Source organism: Sarcophilus harrisii, chromosome 1 (assembly GCF_902635505.1).
Source record: "Sarcophilus harrisii chromosome 1, mSarHar1.11, whole genome shotgun sequence".
NCBI lineage: Eukaryota > Metazoa > Chordata > Mammalia > Dasyuromorphia > Dasyuridae > Sarcophilus > Sarcophilus harrisii.
Genome location: NC_045426.1, coordinates 709,055,299 through 709,081,175, shown reverse-complemented (window position 1 = coordinate 709,081,175; position 25,877 = coordinate 709,055,299). Strand labels below are relative to the sequence as shown.

The 25,877-nt window shown below is 44.4% G+C and overlaps 1 protein-coding gene across 1 annotated transcript in view; it reads right to left on the bottom strand.

Moving 5' to 3' along the window:
• LOC100918714 (solute carrier family 5 member 4-like) overlaps positions 1-25,640 on the bottom strand; it is a gene marked incomplete at its 5' end in the record, with an annotated part of 41,070 nt that extends 15,430 nt beyond the window's left edge. Inside the window, 8 exon segments of the mRNA XM_031948947.1 lie at positions 2,788-2,868; positions 4,492-4,597; positions 12,355-12,447; positions 12,449-12,463; positions 12,902-12,961; positions 15,471-15,575; positions 16,474-16,545; positions 25,437-25,640. Of these exon segments, the coding sequence (XP_031804807.1) occupies positions 2,788-2,868; positions 4,492-4,597; positions 12,355-12,447; positions 12,449-12,463; positions 12,902-12,961; positions 15,471-15,575; positions 16,474-16,545; positions 25,437-25,640 (736 nt within the window).
• Between the last annotated feature and the right edge of the window lie 237 nt (positions 25,641-25,877).

Below are 25,877 nucleotides of genomic sequence, written 5' to 3'. Positions count from 1 at the left end.
AAACAAAGATCTTAGAAAAACTCAAGTAAAATCCTTGAGTAGAAGCAGATTGACCAACAAGAAATATATATATTTCAATTTTAAAAATAGAAAAGAAAAATGGAAAAGAAAAAGAAAACAGAGCAGAACATTGTCATGTGTCCAACAGAACACCAGTGAAGATTCAAAGTATAAAACAAGTTACTAGTTCAAGAAAAGATATATAATAATAGAAGAAATTATATTCTTGAGTGTCCATTTTTTCTTTGCTTCCTTGTAAGTGTCTGCTGCAAACTTCTTTTACTTTATTCTTTTTTCCCTTTCATCCCCCCCACCTACCCCAAGCAGGCATAATTAAAACAGATAGACTTATAAATACAGATATAGGTATAAACCACACACACACACCCCCTACACACACTGTCATATATATTCACAGAGAGAGACTCACATCCATACACATATATCTATATACACACATACATAGAGCAAAATGCATACTGATCTACATATACATATATGTGTGTGTATATATAGACATGCATTTATCTATATGTGAACATGCATCTAAAACAGTATTAATATAGCTAATATAATGTAGATTTTTCTCTTGATTGAATCTTTGTTTGACTTCATCTAAGATCAATAATTTCTAGCCATCCTTTTTTTTCTAATAATTTCTGTTCCTTGTAGTATTTGTGTTTATCTTGTTCTTTTGTATCCCTGCTAACTCTTCTGCTCTAATTCTGCACCTTAACTTGTCTTGCTATTCCTTAGCCTCTCCTCACTCATGGATCCCTCCCTTGTCTTCTTCCCCCATTTTTTGCTTCCAGTCCGCCCATCCCTCCCCCCTTATTTTTTATAGATTCTGAAAGGTGTCATATCCTTCATGTATATATGCAGTGCTGCCTATTTAAACCCATTCCTGATGTGAGTAGGTTTTCAGAACTATGAACCCTCCTTCTCCCTCTAATACCTCTGTATAAATTCTTCCTCTGCACCTCATTTACATAACATGATTGCTATTTTTACCTTTTCCTAGGCAGTTTTGCTTTTTAGTCAGCGCATACTCATCTTTGCCCCAATCTTTCTTTTGAACGGAACAATTGCTGATGTCAATCTTAAACATATAGTATACATTTCTATGTAAAAAAATCATAAACAATTTGTCATGTTAAGTTCCTTAAAAGCGATCTTTGACTCCTATGTGTTAAATTTTCTGTTAAGTTTGATTCAAAGAAAGTCCTGAAAATCTGCAGGTTCACTGAATATCCATTTTTTTCATTCAATATTATGGATAATTTTGCTGGATATGATATTTTTGTCCTCAGGCCTCGTTCTTTTGATTGCTGGTATATATGATTCCAGGACCTGTGGGGTTTTTTTTATTGTGACTGCTAAGTCCTGTACAATTCTAGTTTTAGTTCCGGCATATTTGAATTTTTTTCTTGTTTCTTACAAAATTTTCTTTTTGGTCTCTTTGAGGTGGTGATCAGTGCATTGTTTTTATTTCTACTTTCCCCTTATGTTCTATCATTCCAGGACAATATTCTTGGATTATTTCTTGCATTATTGTGTCAACGTATTTTTTTAAAATCATATCTTTCAGGTTGTTCAATTATTCTTATATTTTGTCTTCTTAATCTGTTCTCCAGGCCAAGTTTTTTAGTAAGATGTTTCATATTGTGCTCTATTTTTTCATTCTTTATATTCTGTTTTGTTATTTTTTGGTTATAGGTTCACTGGCTTCCTCCTCCCCAATTCTAATTTTCAAAGAGTTATTTTCATTTTTAAGACTCTATCTCCTTTTCTATTAGGTTAACTTTTTTCATAATCTTATTTTTTTTGGATGGTTTTTATTTTTAGTTTTTTCTCAATGTCTCTCATTTGATTTTTAAATTTTTTTTAAGTTCTTCTATAACTTCTCTCCGGGATGGAAGCCATTTAACATTACTCTTTACACTCCTGATATGCTGGTTTCTTCCTGCCTATGACGGCATCTCAGCAGACTGCAGGAATTAGGTCTGAATTCCTAATCCTTCAGTCTGCCTGGACTCAGCTCCACTGCTTGAAGTCTGGAGGTGAAAGTCTCTGTGGTTCTTTCTAAGGCTCCAGCTCACCCCAGGGGTCCCCACTTGCTGGAGCTGACCAAGAGTTCTCTGAATTTCACACTGTTTAACACCTGACCTGAATCTTTCTTCTGATCTTCTCAGGTTGTTCCAGGAGGAACCCTGTTCTGCCCCAAGTCTTCTTGATTTTTCAACCTGAGATGTGAATATTGTGGGGGAAATCTGGAGAACTTGAAATTTACTGACCTACCCCTCTATCTTCCCAGAATCCTCTAACAAGAAATGTATTAATAAGAGAAGGGAAAATGGCCTTCAAATCAACGAAAGAAGTTCAAGTATCTACGAATATGTATTGCAAATAATGAAAAATTAATCAACATCTGGCTGGTCAGAAGGACTAAAAGGAACTTCGGGGGTCATCCAGCCCAGTCCGCTCATTTTACTGGAAAGGATATTAGGGCAAAGGGAGTGGAAATTTCTTGGCCAGGACCACACGGATAAATACCAAGCTGGCCTTTGAGTCCAGGAGCAGCCCCTCTCTCCTAGACCTCACTGCCCTCTATGATGCAGTGGATGCTTCCCCTCCCTAGAGTCCTCCACTGCTAAAAGTCACAGATCTCCAGAGAGCAGGAATGGAAATCCCAGAGGAGACGGACAGAGCCTGGCCCTGGGTCTCCTTCAGCCCCTCCCACTGCCTCAGGCCCACCCTCCGCTCCCCAGGAGGCCCGGCCGCACTCACCATAGCCAGTGAGGATGAAAGAGCCGACCAGCATGATGACCGTCTGCAGGGTATCCGTGTAGATCACAGAGGCTAAGCCACCTGCCGAGCACAAGGGGAGAGAGGAGGACGTGGGGATTCCCGGGGAAGGAACAGCCGCAGTAACAAGAGAAGCCATGGCCGCTTTGATGCAGGGACTCTCCTGGCTCCCGGCCACGGCCAGGCTCTCTCATTCCCAGAGTCCTTTGGTACCTTGTCCCTCTGGTGTCCTCTCTTCTGACCCACCCGGGCCCTGACCCAGTTCTCTGCCATAACAGCCAAGAATCATGTGAGATCTGGCAAGGGAGACGTGGCAGTGACTGTGGAGTCTAGGGAGGTGAGGGTTTAAATCCCACCTCTGGTCCTTACAGCTCTGGGCCAAGGACTGGTCACTCACACCAGCTGATCCTCAGTTTCCTCATCTATGCAAATGAAGGTGACAATCACAGTATCCTACAGGGGAGGGAATATCCAAGTGCTGCATTTCCTGTACCAGCTGGTTTGGGTTCCCTCCCTTTCTCCCCACCTCTCTTTCTCCCTCCCTCTCCTTCACTTTCTCTCTCTGTCTCCCTCTGTCTGTCCATCTGTCTCTCTCTCTCTCTCTCTCTCTCTCTCTGTCTCTGTCTCTGTCTCTGTCTGTCTCTATCTGTCTGTCTCTCTCTCTGTGTCTCTGTCTCTCTCTCTAACTCTCTCTCTTTCTACCAACTGGGCTGACATTGGTTGTCAGTGTGTGTGTATTTCTCTGATTCTGTGTGTGTACACGCATGTGTACCCATGTGTGTGAGTGTGTGAGTGTGTGTGTGTGTGTGTGTGGTGCTTCTGGTTCTCCTTGAGTGTCATTCACTCACTGCCTCTTCCCTCCATTCCTCAGATTCTAGATCCTGCTCCCTGACCCTCCTCCCTGGCCCAGAGATGCCCATGGTCCCCAGGGCTGCCCTGTTTGGTTCGGGCTGTGTCTGGGCACATTTAGGGATTGACTGGTTCAGTCATCCTGCAGCACAGAGCCGCGGGACTGAGACGGGGTGATCTCAGAAGTCCCCTCCAGTTAATGACTGTACAGATGAGGGCAGTCAGGCTTAGAGAAGGATCATAACTTGTCCAACATCTCACAAAAGCAGAACCAGCATTTGAACCCAAGCCTCCTGCCACCTCCCATTATACCACACTCCTTCCTCCTCATCCTCCTAGTGACAGAAGCACAAAATCTCAGAGTTCCAAAGGACCTCAGGGGCCGCTGAGTCTGGCCCAGACGTCCAAAGAAGACATACTAGAATGTCCCTGACAAGTGATTCTCCAGTCTCTGCTTGAAGAACTCCAAGGATGGGGAGCTCACTACCTCTGGAGGCAGTCCTTCCCGCCCTGGGGCAGCTCTCACAGTTACAAAGCTCTCCCTAACATTCAGTTCAAATTTGCCTCTTCACAAAGGCCCTCATTGCTTTTGCTTTTACCTTGTGGGGCAAAGCATATAAACAGAACTAATTCCTCTTCTCCATGACATTTTCAGATGCTTAAAGTTAGGGGTGATGGGTCCCCCAAGTCTTGTCTCCTCCAGTTCCCTCAGTAGGACCTCCTATAAGAGGCACTATCATGTTTTCCCAAACCAATCCCGAGGCATCCTGGCCAGGGGCAGGACAGAGGGCAATGAGCCAGAGAGAGCCCCCGGCAGAGCCAACTTGAAGGACTCACCAGCGACGGTGAAGATCCCCGTGATGACCAACAGGATGAAGATGGCTACGTAAAGATCCAAGCCAAGGGCCACATTGATGAAGATGGCTCCCGAGAACATGTCTGCCTGAGAATGAGAGGAAATATTAGCATCTAAGGAGAAGGAGCCTCATGGCTGCTGAGGGGCTGGTGATGGCTGGAAATGAAATGTGCTCCAGGTTAAAGACTGGACCCTGAAGATAAGATCCGGGTCCTTGCCAAGTAAATCTGGGCAAACTTGAAGACATCTCTTTCCCTCTCTTATCCCACCTGTATAAAGACCTAGATGATGGAAAAGCAGCGCGTATTCTACCGGAAAGTGATTTGGACGCAGAAGACGTGACCTCCAAAGGAGATCAACAGACAATTTTCAGATGATGAAATTAAAGCCGTCTATAGTCATATGACAAAATGCTCTAAATGCCTACTGATTAGAGAAATGCAAATTAAGACAACTCTGAGGTACCACCTCACTCTTCTCAGCTTGATTAAGATGACAGGAAAAGACAATGATATATGTTGGAGGAGAGATGGGAAAACTGGGACACTGATACATTGTTGGTGGAGTTGTGAGATGATTCAACCATTTTGGGGAGCAATTTGGAACTAAGCCCAAAGGGCTATCAAACTGTGTATGCCCTTTGATCCAACAGTGTTTCTACCAAGTCTGTATTCCAAGGAAATCATAAAGGAGGGGAAAAGACCCACACGTACAAAAATGTTTGGAGCAGCTCTTTTTGTGTTGGCAAAGAACTGAAAAATGAGTATACTCATTTATAGAGTATACAAAAAAGTATACTCCCATCAATCGGGGAGTGGCTCAATAAATTGTGATATATAAAAGTAATGGAATATTATTGTTCTTTTAACAAATGATGAACAAGCTGGTTTTAGAAAGGCCTGGAAAGATTTACATAAACTGATGCTGAGGGAAACAAGCAGAACCAGAAATATATTGGACACAGAAACATCAAGATAGTGCAATGATCAACTATGAGAAACTTGATTCTTCTTAGCAGTTCAGTGGATCCAGGGAAATCCCAATAAACTTTGGATAGAAAATGCTATCTGTATCTAGAAAGAAAACTATGGAGAGAATGTAAATCAACACATGCTATGTTTGTTTTTTTCTGTTTTTTTTTTCTCTCGTGGTTTTTCTATTTTGTTCTGATTTTTCTCTCCCGGTATGATTCATAAAAAAAAATGTGTATTTAAAAAGTTATTGTACATGTATCACCAGGAAAAACAATAAAAAATTAGTAAAAGGATTCCCCAACAAAAGAAAATGAACTCGAGAAAGAAAAAAAGACAATATGACCTTGAACCCTGACTCTCTGATTTATCCTGGTGACTTTGAACATTGGCTTCTTCTCTCTGGGTCCCAGTTTTCTTTTCCGTATAACGGAAATGTCATATGAGGTGATTAGAAAACTATCGAGTCCGGATGTCAACACTGAATTGGGAATCCTAAGACCTGAGTTAGAATTCTGGCCCTGTCGCTTACTGCCTTACTTCCCAGCATGGGCTTCCATGTTCTCATCTGTAGAATAAAAAACTCAGACTAAGATGTGGGGAAGTAGTGGGGAAAGCCCTGGGTTTGGAGGAGGAAGCCTCAGTTCTGTTACCACCCCTATGACCTTATCCCAGTCTCTTCCCTTACAGAGGCCTTGGTTTATTTATTTGTGAAATGTGAGAGTTCTGTCAGCTCCCATTTTCCAGGAATGCTTCAACACTTGAAGAAGGTGTAATTTTGTCTGTGGACGGTCTCTTCGCCATTCCAGAACGCAGCCCATCTGTGCCTCAGTTGCAATCTTTGACAGCTGCTTTGGCCAGAAAACACCAGTTCTTGTGCAGTGGGCTTCGGGACTCCCGGGTCTCCTCCCTGACATGATGGGGGTCAGCAGAAGCACTGAGAGAGTCTTTGAGCGGAGTTGGGGGTCTTTGCTGCCCAGGAGAGCACAGGGATCTCTGAGAAGTTGAGGATTTGCTCCAAGTTCTGCACATGAGAATGTCAAAGATGACTCTGGGTCCAGTATTGTTTCCCTGACCTCTTAGTGACCATGATACCGATGAATTTTTGTAGTTCGGTCATTTTCAATCATGTCTGCTACATCATGACCCGATTGGGGCTTTTCTTGGCAAAGTGATTTGGCATTTCCTTCTTCAGCTCATTTTACAGATGAGGAAACTGAGGCAAACTGGGAAAGAGACTTGTCCAGGGTCATGCAGGATCTAAGACCAAATGTGAACTCAAGACCAGTCCTCCTGACTCCATGCTCTGGGCATCTGGCTCTGGGCACCTGGTGGCCCCAGACCCGTGAACGCCCTGCTCTAAATAGTGAGCAGGATGCACATGCAAGGAAAAAATGGCCAGAGAATTAGGGGCTCCCATCTCTCCCCAGAGACCCTGCCGGTGCAGTTCTGAGATGCTAAGAGGTGGGGGAGCATGGTGGGAGGAGCCAGGAAGCCCTGGGTCCCAGCTCTGTCTCCGTCCCACGTGGGCTCTGTAAGCAAACCCCTTCATCTTCCGGTGCTTCCAGAGACCCTCCAAGTCACCGATGGTGGCACTGACGGAAGGGATTTCCACACTGGAAGTTCCCCCGCTCTCCTCCCTCACCAGGAAGCAGCAGCAGCAGTGTGACATGTATGAGCGACTCTGAGGACAGCCTGAATGTCCCATTAGTAAGTGAGAAACAGCCTGTTCAGTGGGAAGGTGGGAGTGGGGTGTCCGAGCTCCTGCCACAGCTGCCACCCCTGGCTCTGGTCAGGTCCTAATCCAACTCAGAAAGCCGCGACGCTGGGTCAGAAGCTCCCCCGTCCCCTCTGCCCTCTGGGACGCCACTGGCAGGTACAGCGCTCGCGGGGCGCTCTGTGTCCTGGGAGTAACATGGCGACTTCTGGTCCCCAGCTCTGCTCGCATGGACAGGAGGGAAACCAGAGCTCCGAGGGCATTGCCCCATGTTTTACAGAAGGGGAAACTGATCACCCAGATAGGATCACCCAGCAGGGAAAGACGGCTCAGGAGCCCCGCCCCAAGCTCAGGGGCTCTGACAGCATCCCCCACCTGCTATGCGCTCCCATAAGCCCACTCCGGGCTTGTTTCTGTGGAAGGTGGGTAAAAGGTGGGTAGAAGCCAGGGGACTCTTGGGTCCTTGCCAGCTCTGGGACAGGCTGTGAGAAGGGCAGAGCCATGTTTGAATCTGTGGCTTAATTAGCTACCCAAGGAGACTCTCATCCCCCGGGGCAGGAGGAGAGGCAACAGAAGGTCAGATCCTGGCGATAAATTGCTATTAGAGCCTCTCGCCACCGGCTGAGGCAGGAGCAGACTTCCCCGTGTGTGTGTCACCCCAGCATTAGCGGCAGGGAGCCGCCCGTCATGGTCTCCCCAATCTGGGCTCACCCTGGCTGTGCGCTCGCATTGTCTCTGCTCCCCACTATGAATCCTCAGCCCCAGGCAGCTCCTCACTCCTATTACTCCCAGCTCACTAACCCTCCACACCTTTGCATGCTGCTCACCCCCAAATTGGGAGGGGCGACCAGCTTGTCCTTGTGCCCGATAGGCACAAAATTGGGGAGGCTGTGTGGCCCAGTTTTGCTTAGAATGTCCTCCGGTGCTCTGCCCTCTCCCTATTCAGATCCCATTCCTGTGCTGGATAAACTGTTTCAAGGTGCACCTGTACCCATAATTCCAACAAGCAAGAATTCATGGCTACTGAGAGAAGCTACTGAGTTCCACGCATAAATCAGGGAGAGATAGATAGGCAGGTAGATGGATAGGAGGGATAGACAGAAAGACAGAGAGATAGAGAGATGGATGGATAGGTGGATGGATGGATGGATGGATAAAATAGGATATGATAAGATAGCTAGATAGGATAGGAAAGATACATAGATAGATAGATGGATGGATGGGTAGGTAGGTAGGTCGATAGATAGGTAGCCTGACACAGATAGATAAATAAATAAAAGATAGGTAGACAGATTTAGATAGTAGATAGACAAAGACAGATAAATAGACATGGATAGATAAATAGATGGATGGATGGGTAGATAATGGATGGGTAGACAGATACAGGGACAGAGGGATAGTTGAGAGAGATAACGCAAGTTTCAATATGATCAGTTTTCTGCATCATTATATAAATCTTATTTTACATTGAACTTGAGTTGGAGAAGGGATCCCTGGGCTGCACAAGATAGATCACCCAAGGGTTCCACAATACCAAGGAGGTTGACCCCCTGCCATATCTCAATGAGAGTGCCCACTTCAATGGATCTTCCATGTGCTTCTCTAGGCTCTGCCTGTAGCCATCCCACCCCCCTCCTGGACAGCTCTAATTATTGAGCAGTTATTCCCTCTAACACCCCAGCATTTACTTCTGTTACTTCTTCCAGTCTTTCTCGCCCACCGGGCCAAACTGAACAAGGTCAGTGCTTCTTCTGTCTATCAAATAAGCATAGTCATTGCCTCTTTTAATATAAGATCTTTAAAAATAAGAACAACCCCATTTTTGTCTCTGTGGTCCTAGTGCCCAGCACATATCCTAGATACCTCTGACTAAGGCAGAAATGGGAAGTACTATAACTTCTCTAGTAGGTCCTGACTCTGGGCCTTGCTGCCTTCTTTTTTTGAAGGTTTTTAAAAAATATTTTATAAAGGATTTGTATACTTTTATATTTTATTTTTAAAATTTTTATTCATTTTGAACTTAAATACAAAAAAGAGTAAAAGGGGGGAAAGAACATTTCTATGTACACAGAACAACATACAGAGAAGATTCATCTAACTGCATGAATTTCTATTTCAGATTGTTTACTTTAAAAAAAACTGTGATAAATACTTCTTCACCTTCACATGGTTTTCAAATCTACCCTACTTTTCGATTCTCCTAAATTTTCTTTTGTTCTCTGCTGTGCACTTTTTATTTCTTCTTGCTTCCTCACCACTGCATGCTAGAGAAGAATACCATTAAACTCAAATGCACACACAAATAGGTAAAACTATACTATATATACTTTTATTAATCAGTTTTTTCCTCTGGAGCTGGACAGCATCTTCATAGGTCCTTTGTGGTTAGTTTGGTGAAATAGTCATTCAGACTTATTCTTTGAAAGACATCACTGTACTGTATATAAAGTTACCTTGATTTCATTTTATTCTTCAAGATTTCATGCAAGGCTTTCCATGTTTTTCCAAAATCAGCCGGCTCAGTAGAACACAATAGTTTTCCATCACATTTATGTGTCACAACTTATTTAACTTTTCTCCCAAAAAACCTTGCTGCCTTCTAACCTTGTAATGTTTCCTTTCTCTTTCGTAAAGCTAGAAGATTGAAATAGTTGGCCCTTAAGCTCTGACTAACTGTGTGACATAAAGGGAATCCTTTAGTGTCTCTAGACCTAAGTTTTCCCATCTGTAAAATGAAATGACTGGACCAAAAGGCCTTTTAGCTCTGACATTCGGGATCTAGAAATGCCCAGACACATGGTCTAGGCAGCAGTCTAGTCAGTCAGAAAGAGGAGACCTCAGTGCCAACTAAAGTTATCCAGGAGGAGGGATCTGGTTTCTTCTACTTGATTGGAAAGAAAGGCTAGAGACTGTAAAGGTCAAATTTTGGCCCAATGTAAGGGAAAGCTTCCTAATAACCAAAGGCATCCCAAAATGGAATGGCTTGCCTTGCCTCTCTTGCTCCTTATCAACTTTTAGCGTGAGTACCCCCTCTCCCATAAAGTTCTTTTTGATCTTTCCCTCACAGATATTCCCATGATCCTCTGACTGTCCTCAGCCTATTTGTATTCCTTTGGACATTCACCAACTTATTGAAGTCCTTCATAAATGATGGCACCCAGGACTAAACCCAACACCCAGGTCTAACTGAGAAAAAGGGCAAGGGTCTGCTACCTCCCTAGCCACAGAAGCATGACTTTGGCCTTTGGAAGGGATCTCAGAGACTGTCTACTCTAACCTGCCCTTAGCACAATGCTTGACACAGGGTGGGCACTTAATAAATGCATAGTGACTAACTGACTGGTACTAACCCCTCTCTGACAGCTCCAGCAAGTAGCGATCCTGGCTTTCTTCCCCAGTTATGTCCGGTGCAGTGCTTCCAACACAGGATAGGACGTCTGAGCTGACAGGGACATTAAATAGAACCTAACTAGTAAACATCTGAATCTAAATTAGAACTCTGGACTTTGAGACCAGGGCAGCTAGGTGGTGTGGTAGTTAGAGTGCTGGGCCTGCAAATAGCAAAACTCCTCTTTCTAAGTTCAAATCTGGCCTAAGACACTGACTAGCTGGGTGCCCTGTTTGACTCAGTTTCCTTATCTGTAAAATGAACTAGAGAAGGAAATGGAAAACCACTTTAGTATCTTTGCCAAGAAAACCCCAAATAGGTTCAACAAGAATCAGATATGACTAAACAGCAATTTCCAACTCAAGGTGTAGTACTTTATTTACTATGCTGTTTAGCTGTTATTATATTTATTTTGTTATATTCATTATGTATATATTTATGTTTATTATATTATATTTGACATCACAGACCCCTGGAAAGAATCTTAAGGACCCCTAGGACATTCAGACTATACTTTGAGATTTGCTCATTTATTCCAACCCCCTTATTTAACAGGGAGAAAATGAAGCCTAGGAAAAAGAAAAGACTGGCTCAAGCTCATACAGCTTGCACGTGGTAGTTAGGACTCAGGTTGAACAGGATTTAGGAGGCTTCACTCCTTCAGGCTATGGCTGGCTCATGGGCAGCTAAAAAGCAAGAATCTGGACCAGTCATTTTTCTTGTGAAGAATGAGACAGGTGGATGGCTGGAAACTTGGTGTTAGACAGAGGCAGAGAAAGAAGGTGGTTTGCCAATAATCATAACATTTTAGAACTGGAAGGGCACCTGAGAGATCATCCCAGGAAACCCACACGATGCTTCAATAAGACCAACAATGTGATCCTGGAGCCCTCAGAGTGCAGTAGAGTGGTGAGAAGAGCCCAGGCTTGGTGTCTGAGCACATGAAGTCAAATCGTGACTGCTACTGGCTGTTTGTGTGACCTTAGCCTCTGTAGGTCTCGGTTTCCTTATCTGCAAGATCAGTAGGCTGGGCTAGAACCTTTAAGGTACCTTCCAAATCTATATAATTCTAGAAATCTATTTAATTCTCTTGCAACTTTCATCAGTGTGGCCAAAATGGGGCCCATCTGAGAGTCATTCCATTGGGGTTGACATTTTTAGTTTCTCAAGATTCTTCCTCCCCAATCACTGAATGACAACAAGAGTAGCCCCTCCTACCAGTCCACAAGCACTAATCAGCAGCTCTTCCTCCTTAAAAATGCTAGTTCCAAGCCCACAAGCCCCCAGAGGGGTCCACATGCAAATCCCCTGCAGCCAGCCTCACTGCCTTCCCTGGCCTTGGTGCTGACAGAGTGCTACCTTGGAGGCTGCCCATATCACCTGAGAGATCACAGAGCCAACCAAGAATCTATGGAGAGGTATTTTCTAGAACAGGATCAATTAAGTATCCCATAACAAGCCAGCCCCCGGTTCTCCGTTCTAGCACCAGAGACAGCTCCTCTTTACTTTAGCCTTCTTCTCTCTATTAAGTTCACAAGATCGGACCACTAGTTATTTTCAAGATACCTGATGATAGCTCCCAGCTCTCAAACACCAGGCTTTCTACATTGGGTAGCAGATCCCAAGTTCAATTCAACCAGCACTTATCAAGAACATACCCTGTGCCAGGAACTGTGCCAGGCGATGGAGAGACAGAGGCTGAAAGGAGTCAGCAGCTGTTCTTACAGAACTTACATTCTACCAAAATGCAGAGGCAAGATGGACTCACCGAGATCCTCATGGCCACGGATGAGAACAGGGAAAGGACAGAGAAGTAGATCTGAATCCTCTTCCCTCCAAACCTCTTCTTCAGGTACTCCTGAAGGCATGGTCACCACCTGCACAGGGAGGAAAAAGCAAGAATCACAATGCACCACAAAGCATCATGGGACAGCGGGCAGTGACCTTGGCTGAATGGGAAACTTTCTGAGCACTGTGACTTCAATGCAAGGAATAGAGTGGAAGGGGAATATCCCCAACATGGGATCTGGAGCCGACAACCGTAGTTCAAGGCCTGCTTTTCATATCATCTAGGTAAGTGACTTTGAGCAAGTAAATTGGTCTCTCTTGATACTCAATTTTCTCATTTATGGATCAAAATAAAATAAAATAAAATCTCATGTACAATCCATCTTCCAGTGTTGTTATAGCCAAAGAGATTTGGAAAACTTAAAGCATTATATAAAAATGAGCAAATAATGTTACATGTGTGTTGTAAGGAGAATTAATGATGCAGAGTTTGGGAGGAAAAAGGGCCCGTGGCTTTGGATACTCACCCCTGCTTTGATGTAAATGGGGACAAAGATCCAACCTAGGACCAGCAGCAATGGCAAACCCTGCAAAAAAGAGGAGGAATCTTATATGGATCAGACTTTTCTTCTCACTGGTCCTCCCAGCCAGTGCTTCCTTCCCCAATATCTGGGTTTCTTCCTTCTATTCCCATATGTTATGATTTAAAGGGGCATTGGGAAATGTGACTGCCAAGAAAGGGCTCTCTTACTTCTTTCATCAATGTGGTCAAAATGGGACTCACCTTGAGAGTCATTCCAATGAGTGTGACATTTTTAGTCTCTAAGAGAGAGTCATTAAAATTCACCTTTTAAAATGGAAATAGCCTTTGGCAGGAGGAATACATTAGACATTGGTCTAGTCTCTTACTTTCTCTGGGTCTCACTTTCCTTCCCTGTAAAGGAGAGGACTAGAAGATCTCTAAGGTTCCTTCCTGCTTGAATATCCTAGAATACAACTTGATACTCTAGAAAAACTCTGGATGTAGGATCAGGAGACCTGGATTCACATCCTGGCAAATGCTTGCTGCCTGAGTGATCGGGTGAGTCCTTTTCCTTCTCCGTGCCTCAGGTTCCTTCTCTCTACAGTCACACTGACCGATGTACTGCATCTCATATTCCATGCTCCATCTCTGCCTTGTAGAAGTCAGTTCTCATGCCTGCAATGCTCATCTTCCTCATCTTCGCCTCAGAAGGATGATTCCCAGCATCCTTCATATTTAAAGTCAATGCTACCTCCTTCCAGCGCTTATGCCCCTTAAAATTACTTTGTATTTCCTTGTATCTGAAGATGTTGTTTCCTTCAGCAGGATGTACCTCTCTGAATGCAGGGGATGTTTTGATCTCGTTTGTAAATGTCCAGAACCTAACATGATACCTGGCACACAGTAGGTGTTTTTTTAAATGCCAGTTAAATAAGGAGAATCGTTGGAAACTGGTGCCATCCATCTAGAAGAGCCTATAAGTGATCAGAAGTCAGTCCATTAGTGTGTCAGCTTCTCAGATCTTTAAATAGGTGCAGTTCCCTGAGATCAGTATCCAGAGGGAAATTTATGGGAGTGAACCGGGTGAGTTTGGGAGAGTAGGTGCATAGAATTCTGGCAGAGACCTCAGAGATCACTGGCCGAATCCAAGCCTGACCAAGGATTCAACATTTCTCCATTCAGCTTCTACTTGGAAACCTCTGTGTCGGAGAGCTCCCCACCTCCCAAGGCAGACTGCCACTTCTGGACAATTCTCATGCTTAGGAAGTTTTTCCTTACACCAAGCCTAATTCCAACTGCAAAGTTGGAAGGATTCCTTGAAGCCATCGAATCTAAGCTTCTCATTTTACAGATGAGGAAACTGAGGCACAGAGATGAAAAGGATCTTCCCACAGTTGTTCACATTGGCTCATGGATCTGAAGCTGAAAGGGATTTCTGAGGTCACCTGGTCCCATTTAAAGATGAGATTCCCTCATTATTTTAAGGATGAAGAAACTGAGACCCAAGGCATTAAGCCCAGGGTCACTCGATATTAATGACATTAGTTATTAATTATGATATTAAAGACAGAAGTGTAATACAAATTCTGGGATTTCATGGAAAATGCTCTAGCCACTGGCATATTCTTACAGCTAGCCAGAGTTTTAGTTCTTCCTCCTCCCTGGCCATGTGCTGCAGGAGGGGAGGAATGGACTTTTATTTCTCTCTGCTCTCCCGCGGCCAATGCAGATCTCTACCATGGTAGACAACCAGTAATGCTGAATGAATACACAAATAAATGCGGAATCCTTCTCCCACTTTGAGATAAGGGACATAGTTTGAGATTCAGCAGCCCGTGGGAAACCTGTCAGAACCCAGCACGAGTAAGAAACCAATGAGAATCTGGCCTTTGAAATTTGGCCGAGCCTCTGTGAAATTTGTGGGGAGAGCTTCTTCTCCGGGTTTCCCTATTTGTCACTCTGGCTGTTCCCAGTCTATTTGGTGTGGGCACCTGGCCAGTTGGTGCATGTGATTCTCTTTGGGGGTTTGTCATCCTAGCCCGAGAACAGACGTGGCTCACTTGTTCCCTCAGTAGCTGGCAAACTGCTCCCTGGAAGCTTCCTCAGCCCAAAGAATAAAGTTTCTCAGACTGAGGCAGCTCTAAGATGGGAAGAGAGAACTGGATTTGAAGCCAGAAGTTCATAGGCCCAAGGAAAGAACAACAAAACAATTCCAGCTGAATATGGAACATGTATAAAGAGAGGGCTAACCTTGCACCCCCAAAAAATAGGAGAATGTACCTCTCTTTCTTGTTTGCAGAGGTGGGGAATTATGGGTGAGAAACACTGCATGTACCGTCAGATTGACTGGTACATTGCTTAGTTTTTCCTCAAGGTTTTTCTCTTTTATTCTTCATGAGGTGGGATTATGTGGAGGGGGGCAACGAGGGGACCTCAGAAGATGAAGGTGATATAAGAAAATTTATATACTTTTTTTAAAAGTCAACCACTTTAGAACTGTTAGAAACTTTAGAGGTCATGTGGTCCCCGTGTAATGCTGGGGAAGAGAAAACCACCAAGGATGCATCACCTACGTTTGTCTCGAGCACGGTCACGGCAATCCCTGAGGCTGCGCCGGTCCCTGCCAGGCCCACGAAACTGCCACTGCCGATGTTACTGGCAAAGAGAGAGGCGCCAATCTGGAAACCAAAGGAAGAACTCACAAAGGGAAAAAATTTCAGAACACAGTTTCAGAAAAATGAATGTGGAAAACTATCTTTTAAAAATTCTTTTTTTCATTTAAAAAATATATATATTGATAAAGATCCTTGCCACGAAAGCAAAACGCAAACTCGTCTATATAGTAGATCAAAGACACACCTTGGAACTTAGAACAGGAAAAACAGTCCACAGTGGAGACTAAAGAGAAATGTACGCGAGGACATTGCTCTGATGTGTCTCACAACTATTTACGTTTCTGTTGAATTGGCTAAAATCTGGGCTTAACCATTTGCATCTCAGTAGATTGGGCTTGTTAGAATGTATACGGGAATATCAAAGAGTATATTATGTATTGGTTCTATATGGATTGGAATTATATATATGTATATATATATATTTTTTTTCTCTCTGACAAATAAATTTGAAGATTTCATAAGGAATTCTTTCGCCTGGCCCCTGTTTGCACACCCTTTTTCACTACAAGAACTGGACTCCACAATCTTTCCGTTGAGTCTCTAATGGGAGCTGAAATCCTAGACCAAGAAATATCAGTGATGAAGGGGCAGAGTAAGGGAACGGAACCCATTGAGATCCTCATGGGCCTTTCTCTCAAGACATTCCCCTCTTTCTTCTTCTCCTGGGCATTAGGTAAACTCCCAAGACTCCTTTCCCCTGTACCCCTTTTCCATTATAAACAAAAATAAATAAATAAAAAGGTGAATTGAGCTCTGGGTGAGGTCCGAAGGGAAGCCCACCCTTTCTCCTCTTTCCTTTATTTCAGATCTGAGTTTCAGGCTTCCTGAGTTTGAAGCTTGAAGAAGAGGATAAATAGCCACCTCTCAAGGAAATGACAAGGGGATGGAGGGACATACTCACCGGCCACCACACCATGTCCCTGCCAGCCAGGAAGAAGCCTCCCACTGTCCCGCGATTGGTCTTCAACATGGCCTGGGTAGAAAGGAACAAACAGGACACCAGATAGAGAAGAACTGAAGGCACACCACAGAGCCGGACCCAGACCATTGAGAGATGATGAGTGCCGCACCCCAAAAAGGCAAAGGAAGATTCTTCCCACCAACATCTTATCATATTATGCTATGAATGAATCTCAGAATTTGTTGTTTCGTCAGTTTGTCCTGTCTGACTCTTCATTGACCTATCTGGGGTTTTCTTGGCAAACATACTGAAGTGATTTGTGATGTCCTTCTCCACCTCATTTTACAGATGAAGAAACTGAGGCAAACATGGTTAAATAACTTACCCAATGTCACACAGCTAGGAAGTGTCTGAGGCTGAATTCTTGATTATAGGACCTATTTTCTATCCATTGAGCCACCTACCTGATGAATAATCCAGGATGGCTTCATTCAAAAACCTAGAATCACTGAATTTTAAGACTCTAAAGGTGTCATTCTGCCCAACCTCCCTCCTCAACCCTCCTTTCCCTTCAATAACTTTCATTATTTATAATTTTTTAAGTTTTTTTTTTTGCTGAAGCAATTGAGGTTAAGTGATTTGCCCAGGGTCGCACAGCTAGGAAGTGTTAAGTGTCTGAGACCAGGTTTGAAGTCAGGTCCTCCTGACTTTAGGGTTGGTGCTCTATCCACTGAACCATCTGGCTGCCCCCTTTATTTATTTTTTTAAAGCAAAGTCCTTGTAAGAAGTCCTTTGTTTCTATCAGAATTTCAGATGATCAAATGTGAAGCTAAATTAAAAAAGACTGATTACCATTGAGGTTGTTGGGAAGATGTGACTTCTTGCGGGGTTCCTTATTACCTCCGGGATTAAATAGACAGCCTTGTACTTGGCATTTCAATCCCACATCCCCTGACTCTTTTCAGTTTTAGACCTTTTTTTCTCCAGCTACTCTGGCCTCCCTGCTGTTCCTCAATCAGGAACTTCCAGTTCCCAGTTCTGCACCATTTCCTTGGCTGCCCCATGCCTGGAAGGTCCTTACCTCCTCCTCAGCTTCCCTGACTCACTGGAGACTCAAATCTTAGCTCTGCAATGTCCTTCACAAAGCTAGAGCTTCCCTCTTAGAGAACCTTCCTTTTACACATTTTTCTTTTACTTTTCTATTTTTTATTTTTTACTTTTTAATTTTTTAAATGAGCACAGCCCTTTGCATGTTGCTCTTCCATTAGAATGAAAACTCCTTAAAGATGGGGATGGTCTTTACTCTGGTCTTTGCACCTCTGGCACTTAGCACAGTCCTGGGCACCTAAGTGAGCCCTTTGTTGTGGTTATTGAGTTAACCCAGAAAAACATACCTCTGTGACCCCATTTGAAATTTTCTAGCAAAGTTACTTGAATGATTCTCCATTTCCTTCTCCAATGGATTAAGGCAAACAGGAATTGAATGGCTTGCCAGGGGCACACAACTAGTGCTGGTCTGAAGTTTATTTGAACTTAGGTCCTGATTTCAGACCTAGAGCTCTATCCACTGAACTATCTCTTTACATAATAACATTAAGAGAAAATACTCTTGGAAGCAAGTTCAGAAAGTCAATATGCCAGCCAATAAGCATTTATTAAGGAACTACTGGAACAACAAGATGGCTCAGAGTACAGAGCAGGGTTTGGAATCAGGAAGACATCCTCCTGAGTTCAGATCTGATCACAGACACTTGTGTCTGTGTGACTCTGGGCAAGTCACTTAACTCTGTATGCCTCAGTTTCCTCATCTGTAAAATAATGTATTTGATCCTAGAGGTCCAGGAACTTGTTGAGCAGGAAAATTACATGATCCCATCTATGGTTTAGCTTCCCTCCAGCATTGTTACCAAGCAAATCCTCATGGGGTCAGCAAGATCCAAATGAATGACCAAAAAACAACAAAAAAGCTAATTAATGTGAATCGAATATTTATTCTGTTGACTTAATGAGAGATGGTATTTTATGCAAAAAGTAATATTGACTGGATCATATGCCCCAAGCTCCCTCATGCCTCTTTCAGTTACCCACAATTAGAAAGTTGCAGAGACAATCTGATCCAATGCAATTTACTTTCTCTTTCTAAGCTTCTGTTTCCCCACATGTAAATGAAAGGTTACACTATAAAATGGGTGCACTTCCTGCTTGAATGGTCTACACTTTGAAATCCCGACAGCAGGCACATCTTCAGGAGGGACCAGCCAGCCTCTAGAGTTGGAGTCTTAACCTGGACTCCCCAAAGGATCCCAAGGATCGATTCCAAGGGATCCAGGAATTTTCATGAAAAAAGGACATCTTTATTTCAATATAATTGTTTTCCTTCATCATCCCATGTATTTTATTTTAAAGATCACTCTTCCAAGAAAGGATCCATAGCCTTTACCAGACTGGCCCTATAACACCAAAAGAGAAAGGGCCCTGCTCTAGAGGAGCTTCTTTACTAATTCAACCTTATTTTAATGACCTGATTTCACCTCCCATCTGCATACACTGGTATGTGATGTTTAGCTAGAAACTTTTCCAAGGAAACGAGATCCATATTATTGGCCTTCTGGGATCTACTGTATTGCTCATGAGTCACTTGATATGAAAGGCGGGGATCCCACAGGACACAAGGTGAGAACATTTCAGTACCAAATTTAAACTCAGATACTGAAAAGGGCTACAATGTGGGCTGCTAAATTCTGAGACTGAGCCGCCCAACGGAAAGATCTCATTTGCCCTGTCCCGGCGTGTTCCGTGTTTTTCTCATAGTCTAGAAAAAGAAAGGAAAAGAAATATCCTGGCAGCAATTAAACTGGGATCGGTAAGCCCTAGTGACTTTTCCATACAGCAATCGCCTTGTAGGATCATGGGGTTCTCCCAAGACCATCCCCCTCATTTGGCAGAAAACTGATATCAGGGAACATTAAGTGATTATTCAAAACCAGAATGTCAGCACCAAACTCTGGGACCATTTCCCCATCCAACCTTCCATGTCACCCTCAGCAGCAAATCTCAAAATCCATTCAAACTGGGTTAGCAGAACCAAATCGAAAACAGGATTGTAAAGCAGCAGTCATCAAAACCATTTGGTAATGGCTAAGAAATCAAGTGGTGGATCAGTGGAATAGATTAGAAACACACAACACAATAATCAAGGTCTGTAGTAATCCAGTATTTGATAAACCCCCAAACTCCAGCTTCTGGAATAAGAACTCACTATTTGACAAAAAATGCTGGGAAAACTGGAAAATAATGTCGACATTACTATGTCGAGAAACTCGACATAGACCTATATCTTTCTTCCCATAACAAAATAAGGTCAAAATGGGTACATGACTTGGGCATGAAGACTGGTATCATAAACAAATAAGGAGAAGAAGGGATAATTTGCCTATCAGATCTTTAGAGAAAGGAGGAATTTATGACCAGAGAAGAACTAGAGAACATTACCAAAGGCAAAATGACGATTTTGGTTACATTAAATTAAAAAGGTTTTGCACAAACAAAACCAGCAGAAACAAGATTAAAAGGGAAGTACAAAGCTGGAAAAAAGCCTTTATAATCAGTGTTTCTTATAAAGGTTTCATTTCTAAAATATATAAAGAACTGAGTCAAATTTCTAAGAATACAAGTCATTTCCCCAATTGATAAATTGTCAAAGGATACAAACGGACAAGTTTCAGATGACAAAGTTAAAGCTATCTATAGTTATATGAAAAAATGTTCTAAAAACCAATATTGATTAGAGAAATGCAAATTAAAACAGCTCTGAGGTGCCATCTTACACCTCTCAGATTGGCTAACATGACAGGAAAAGGCAATGATAAATGTTGGAGGGGGTGTGGGAAAACTGGGACACTGATGCATTATTGGTGGAATTGTGAAGATCTAACCATTCTGGAGAGCAATTTGGAACTATGCTCAAAGGGCTAAAAAACTGTGCATACCCTTAGACTCAGCAATGCTATTACTGCATCTGTATCCCAAGGAAATCATAAAGGAGGGGAAAGGACCAACATGTAAAAAGATATAGCAGCTCTTTTTGTGGTAGCAAAGAATTAGAAAACGAGTAGATGCCCATCAATGGGCGAATGGCTGAATAAGTTGTGGTATATAAAAGTAATGGAATATTAATGTTCTATAAAAAATGATGAACAAACTGATTTAAGAAAGGCCTGGAAAGATTCACATGAACTGACACTGAGTGAAACAAACAGAACCAGGAATACATTGTACACAATGATAGCAAGAATGTGTGATGATCAACTAGGAAAGACTTGGTTCTTCTCAGCGGTTCAGTGATCGATCCAAGACAATCCCACTAGACTTTGGACAGAAAATGCCATCTGCATCCAGAAAAAGAACTAAGACTGAATGTAAATGAGCACATGATATATTCACTTCTTTTTTTTCTCTCTCCCATGGTTTTTCCCTTTTGCTCTGATTTTTCTCTCCTAACATGATTCATAAAGAAATATGTATTTTAAAATAAATAAATTTACTTGAAAAAAATCAAAATCCACCCAAGCACCTCCTTCCTATTAGATACATAACTCCATCTCTGAAATGACCCAATCAGCTGAAGGCAACTCTAACAGCATGGAGCCCTGGGAAGGGCACTGGTCTCAGAGACTCAGGGCCTGAGTCTCTCAAAATTTCTGCTGTAACATGCGACCCTGGAATTTCTTTCATCTATGAAATGAAAGACTTGGACTAGATGGCCTCCTACTAAGTAAGGAAAATGGGGCTCAGAGGAGCCAAAAGACTTAGAATCATAGATCTAATGGCTCTCTTCAACAATGAGATGATTCAAACCAGTTCCAATTGTTCAGGGTGAAGAGACCCATCTACAGCCAGAGAGAGGACTGTGGGAACTGAGTGTGGAACACAACAGAGCATTCTCACTCTTTCTGTTATTTGCTTGCATTTTGTTTTCTTTCTCAGGTTTTTTTTCCTTCTTGATCCAATTTTTCTTGTGCAGCAAGATAACTGTATAAATATGTATACATATATTGGATTTAATGTATATTTTAACATATTTAACATGTATTGGGCTACCTGTCAGCTAGGGGAGGGATGGGGGAAGGAGGGAAAATTTGGAAAAGAAGACTTTGCAAGGATCAGTGTTGAAAAATTACCCATGCATGTGTTTAGTAAATAAAAACTTTAATTAAAAAAAAGAACCATAGATCTAAAGCTAGAAAGGAGCTTAGAGACCATCTACCCAAGGCATCACTTGACAGCTGGAGAAACTGAGACATGAGGAGATGAATGATTGTGTTTAATATCATTCAGAGGCAATAGTGAGCATCAGAAGCAGGATTTGAACACAGTTCCTCTGTCACCCAGGACAAGAGTGTTTTTCTCATGCTGGAAGTCTTTAAGCAAAGGCTAGAACCCAGTGAGTGTCTAATAGAAGGATTCCTTGCTCAGGTATTGTTTGAACCAGGTGATTTCCAACCCTTTAGAATTCTGAATGATTTTTATCAATCACCTTATTTGGGAAATGTGTCCCCATTTTAATAGAAAGTAAAACTGAGACTTATAGAGCAAGAAATTACTTAGCCAGGGTCATACAACTAGTAAATGGCGCAAGTAGGGACTCAAACCCAAATTTCCTGTCCCCAAGGTCCCCGTCTCTCCACATATCAATGAGCTCTGGATGGTTATAAATAGGACACGAACGTCCTGGAGAAAAGACACTCGATATTGTGTTCCCCTGTGGAATCTAGAGAATCCTGACTCCCGCTGTTGGTTACATTTTTACTCTGTGGGGAAGGAGGAGAGCAAGCAGTGATCTGGACTCGTTGTGGCAGTTGGCTCAGCATGTTCCGTACAGGACCAGTCTGGGGTCAGGGTAACTGGGGGGAAAGACTTCCCTTGAGCACAGCTCACATGGACTGTCTCAGCTGATCTCGAAACAACACAAATACAGGTAAGTAAACATAACTATATGCAAAAGGGTTTATAAGCAAGGGACTAGACTTTGGGGGATCAGGATGGGGGGGCCAGAATCAGACTTGAAGGAAGGATCCGAGAGACAGAGAGAATCAGGAAGGGCATTGTAAGGATGGGGTGCAGGCTGTGCAAAGTCATGGAGACAGGAAACAGAATATAGTGACAGGAGAAGAGCCAGCGGGCCAGTTTGACTTAACTGGAGAGGGGCTAGTGAGGAATAATGTGAAATAAGCCTAGAAAGAGAGGCTGGAGCCAGGGTGTAAAGGGCTTTAAATGCTAAGTAGAAGAGGGTTTATTTGATCCTAGAGGCAATAGTGAGTCATAGAAGCTTCTGGAGCAGGAAAAATGACACGATCAGCTCTGCGCTTTAGCTTGATCAATTCATCAGCCATATGGAAGAATAGATTAGATAGAGGAGAGATTGGAAGTGAAGAGATCCAGGGAGACCCTATGGCAATAGTAAAGGAGAAAAGTTGTAAGGGTTTGCACTAGAGGAATTATAGTGTGAATGAAGAGAAGACAAAGGATGTGAGAAGAAAATTGGTTGAGAAGGAGCTCATAGAGCCTCTCTCTTCTCAATAATTTATGGGATGAAGTTGGATTGGACAGGTTGGAGAAGAAAGGGGGGAACTATGAAAGGATCAGGGAGAGAAGAGAAGTTTGAGAAGTTTAGAAGAGATTGAGAAAAGAAGGCTATAGAGAGACAGAGGCTCACGTAGAGAGGAGTACAGGGACTGTTCTGTTGTGTGAGGGGCCGGTCGAGGTTAGGGAACGTGATGAGTAGTGGATCCAGCTGCCTCAGGGATAGGACTTTCTTAGCTCTGTTCAGCAGTTGGAGTTTAGTGGGAGAAGAGGGGAACGGTGGGGGTTTGGTGAGGTATGAACATTGACAGGACAAGGGAGCAAGGGATTCGAAAGCATCAGGCCGACCACCCGTGACCTCAAGAATGGTAAGCCGGAAAAGAGAAGCCGGAAAAGGAGTGATAGTAAGAGGGCCTGCATCTGCTGGAGAAGAGGAAGATAGATTCAGGAGGAATGAGGGACAAAGAGAGAGAGATGCTAAGGGGAAAGATGGTCTAACCCTGAGGGATTTCAGAATTCTCCATCCTGAAAGTCAACCACTTGTGTAATCACAGTCGTGGGATCAGTGCTGTGTGACTTTGGACAAGTCACTTCACTTCCTTCGACATCAGTTTCCTGGTATGTGTAACGAGGGAGCTAAACTTATTTTAGTCTCTAAGCTCTTTTCCAAGCCCAAGTCTTGACAGTCTTGTGCGGAGTGAAGGAACGGGTCATGGGAAAAGAGAAGCTGTCCAGGCGGCCCAAAGGGTCATTAACTTGCAAGTTGAAGTACCCAAGTTCAAGGGCAAAAATGAAGTGAAGGGGAAGGCCTTGAATCGGGGGCTGAATTCTTGGGGGTCAGCAGGGAACTGGTGATCAGGCTTTGAATGGGGGGGGGGAGAGAGGAGAAAGGGATTTCTCGCATAAATCTCCAAGAGGGAGGGGTAGCTGAGAGAGATGGCAGAGGGAGGGCCTGGATGTGCTGACGGGAGCAAGGACTAGTTCCATTCCTCCTTCTGGCCCAGCTTCCTGGGAGCATCCAGCCCAGGAAGGAATGACCAGAGTCTCTTGGGGGGGGGGGGGGGGGGAGTGAAGCCAGAAGATAGAAGGAGAGCTGCGGGGAGAGGTCTGAGATCCAGGGGAAACTGTAAACTATAGAGTGGGAGCAGAGGATGCCAGGGTTGAGAAGGGGCCGGCCTGACCCAGGTGTGACAGAGGCGGGAGGGGTTGCACCCGGGTGCAGGCAGATGACGGGCTGTCTCTATTGTGTGAATCGGAACAGGAGGGTTTGGGAGTGAGGGTGCAGCTCTTTTTACCCAAGGATCTCGCCCTCCAATAGGGTAAGAGTGGGTTGGTCCTGCCCTTACATAAAAAGCATTAGATTTGTCAATGGAGGAGCTGCGGTCAAATCCCATGTATGACACTTACTGTTAATTGTACTTAAGTCACTTAATGTCTTCAGAACTCAGTTTCCTCGTCTGTAATGTGAAGGGTTTGTCCAAAGTCCCTTTTTAAATCTATGATTTTAAGCAGCCCATCTTGCCAGGAAAAACATAGTAGCATCTCTGCTTCATTTTTTTTCCCTGAGGCCATTGGGGTTAAGTGACTTGCCCAGGGTCACACAGCCAGGAAGTGTTACGTATCTGAGGCTAGATTTGAACTCAGGTCCTCCTGACTCCAGGGCTGGGGCTCTACCCACTGCCCCACCCAGCTGCCCTATCTCTGCTTCATTTTACAGATGAGGAAACTGAGACTTGAAAGAAAAGCTTTGACGCCTCCCATTTCTAGCAGGCTTGGTGACTGCAAGAGGGTGGATTGGAAAAGCTTATCCTCTGTTTTACACATGGGGAAACTGAGGCTGCAAGAGGGGAAGCGTCTAATCCAAGGCCCAAGAGCTTCAATCAGACGTTCAGAGCCCTGATTTCGGGTCCTTTGTAGCCACCCTGCTCCTCTTCTCTTCACTCCCAGGCTTCTCCTCCCTGTTGAATGCTTTGCGGGAGAAGGAAACAGCTGGCCAGCTGCCGCTGGGATAAATCAAGGACGATGCCGCAATCCCCCCCCACACACACACTCAGAGTCTAGGCTCACTAAATACTGGAGCCGGGAAGGACTCGAGAACAGAGGACGTCCAAGGACCGGGACCTAGAGCCCAGCCCGTCAGAGACGGGGACATCAGGAGATCCGGCGTGTGCCTCGGCGGCACATCTACCAGACTAGGATATGAAAGGTCAGAGGCGGACGTGCATCCCTTCGTTTTACAGTTGGGGAAACTGAGGCCCCATGGGATGGAAGGGCTTGTCCCCTCCGAGTAGTACGTTGCTGTGGGAAGGCTCCAAACCCCGCCCCTCGGCTCCCCGCTCCCCGCTCCCGCCGCCCAGCCCTCGGGCCGCTCCGCGACCTACCCACAGCCCCACGGCGAGGAGCACCGCGAAGTAGACGGCGATGACGGAGATGTCGGCGGCGTTCCTGATGCGCTCGGACGGCAGCGGGGGCGCGGGGCCGGCCATGGCAGAAGCGGCCGTCGGGGGCCGTCGGGGGCCGTCGGGGGCTCGCTGCCCGCTTCTTTGCGGCGCCCGGGCCGCCGCTCCGTCCGCCCGCCGCGTTAATGATCAGCCCCGGGCGGCCCAGGGGAGGGCGGAGAGGCGGAGGGCTCAGAGGAGGCCGGGCCGAGGAGGAAGAGGAGGCAGAAGCCGGAGCGGGAGAGGAAGGGCAGAGAGGGGAGGGGGGCCCAGGCGGGCGGAGGCGGGCTTTCCATGCCCTGGAGGAGAGGGGAGGAAGGGGGAGCTCCCCGGGCCGGGAGAGAAGGGTCCGTCCCGGAGCTGCGGAGGGGGAGCCGGAGTTCC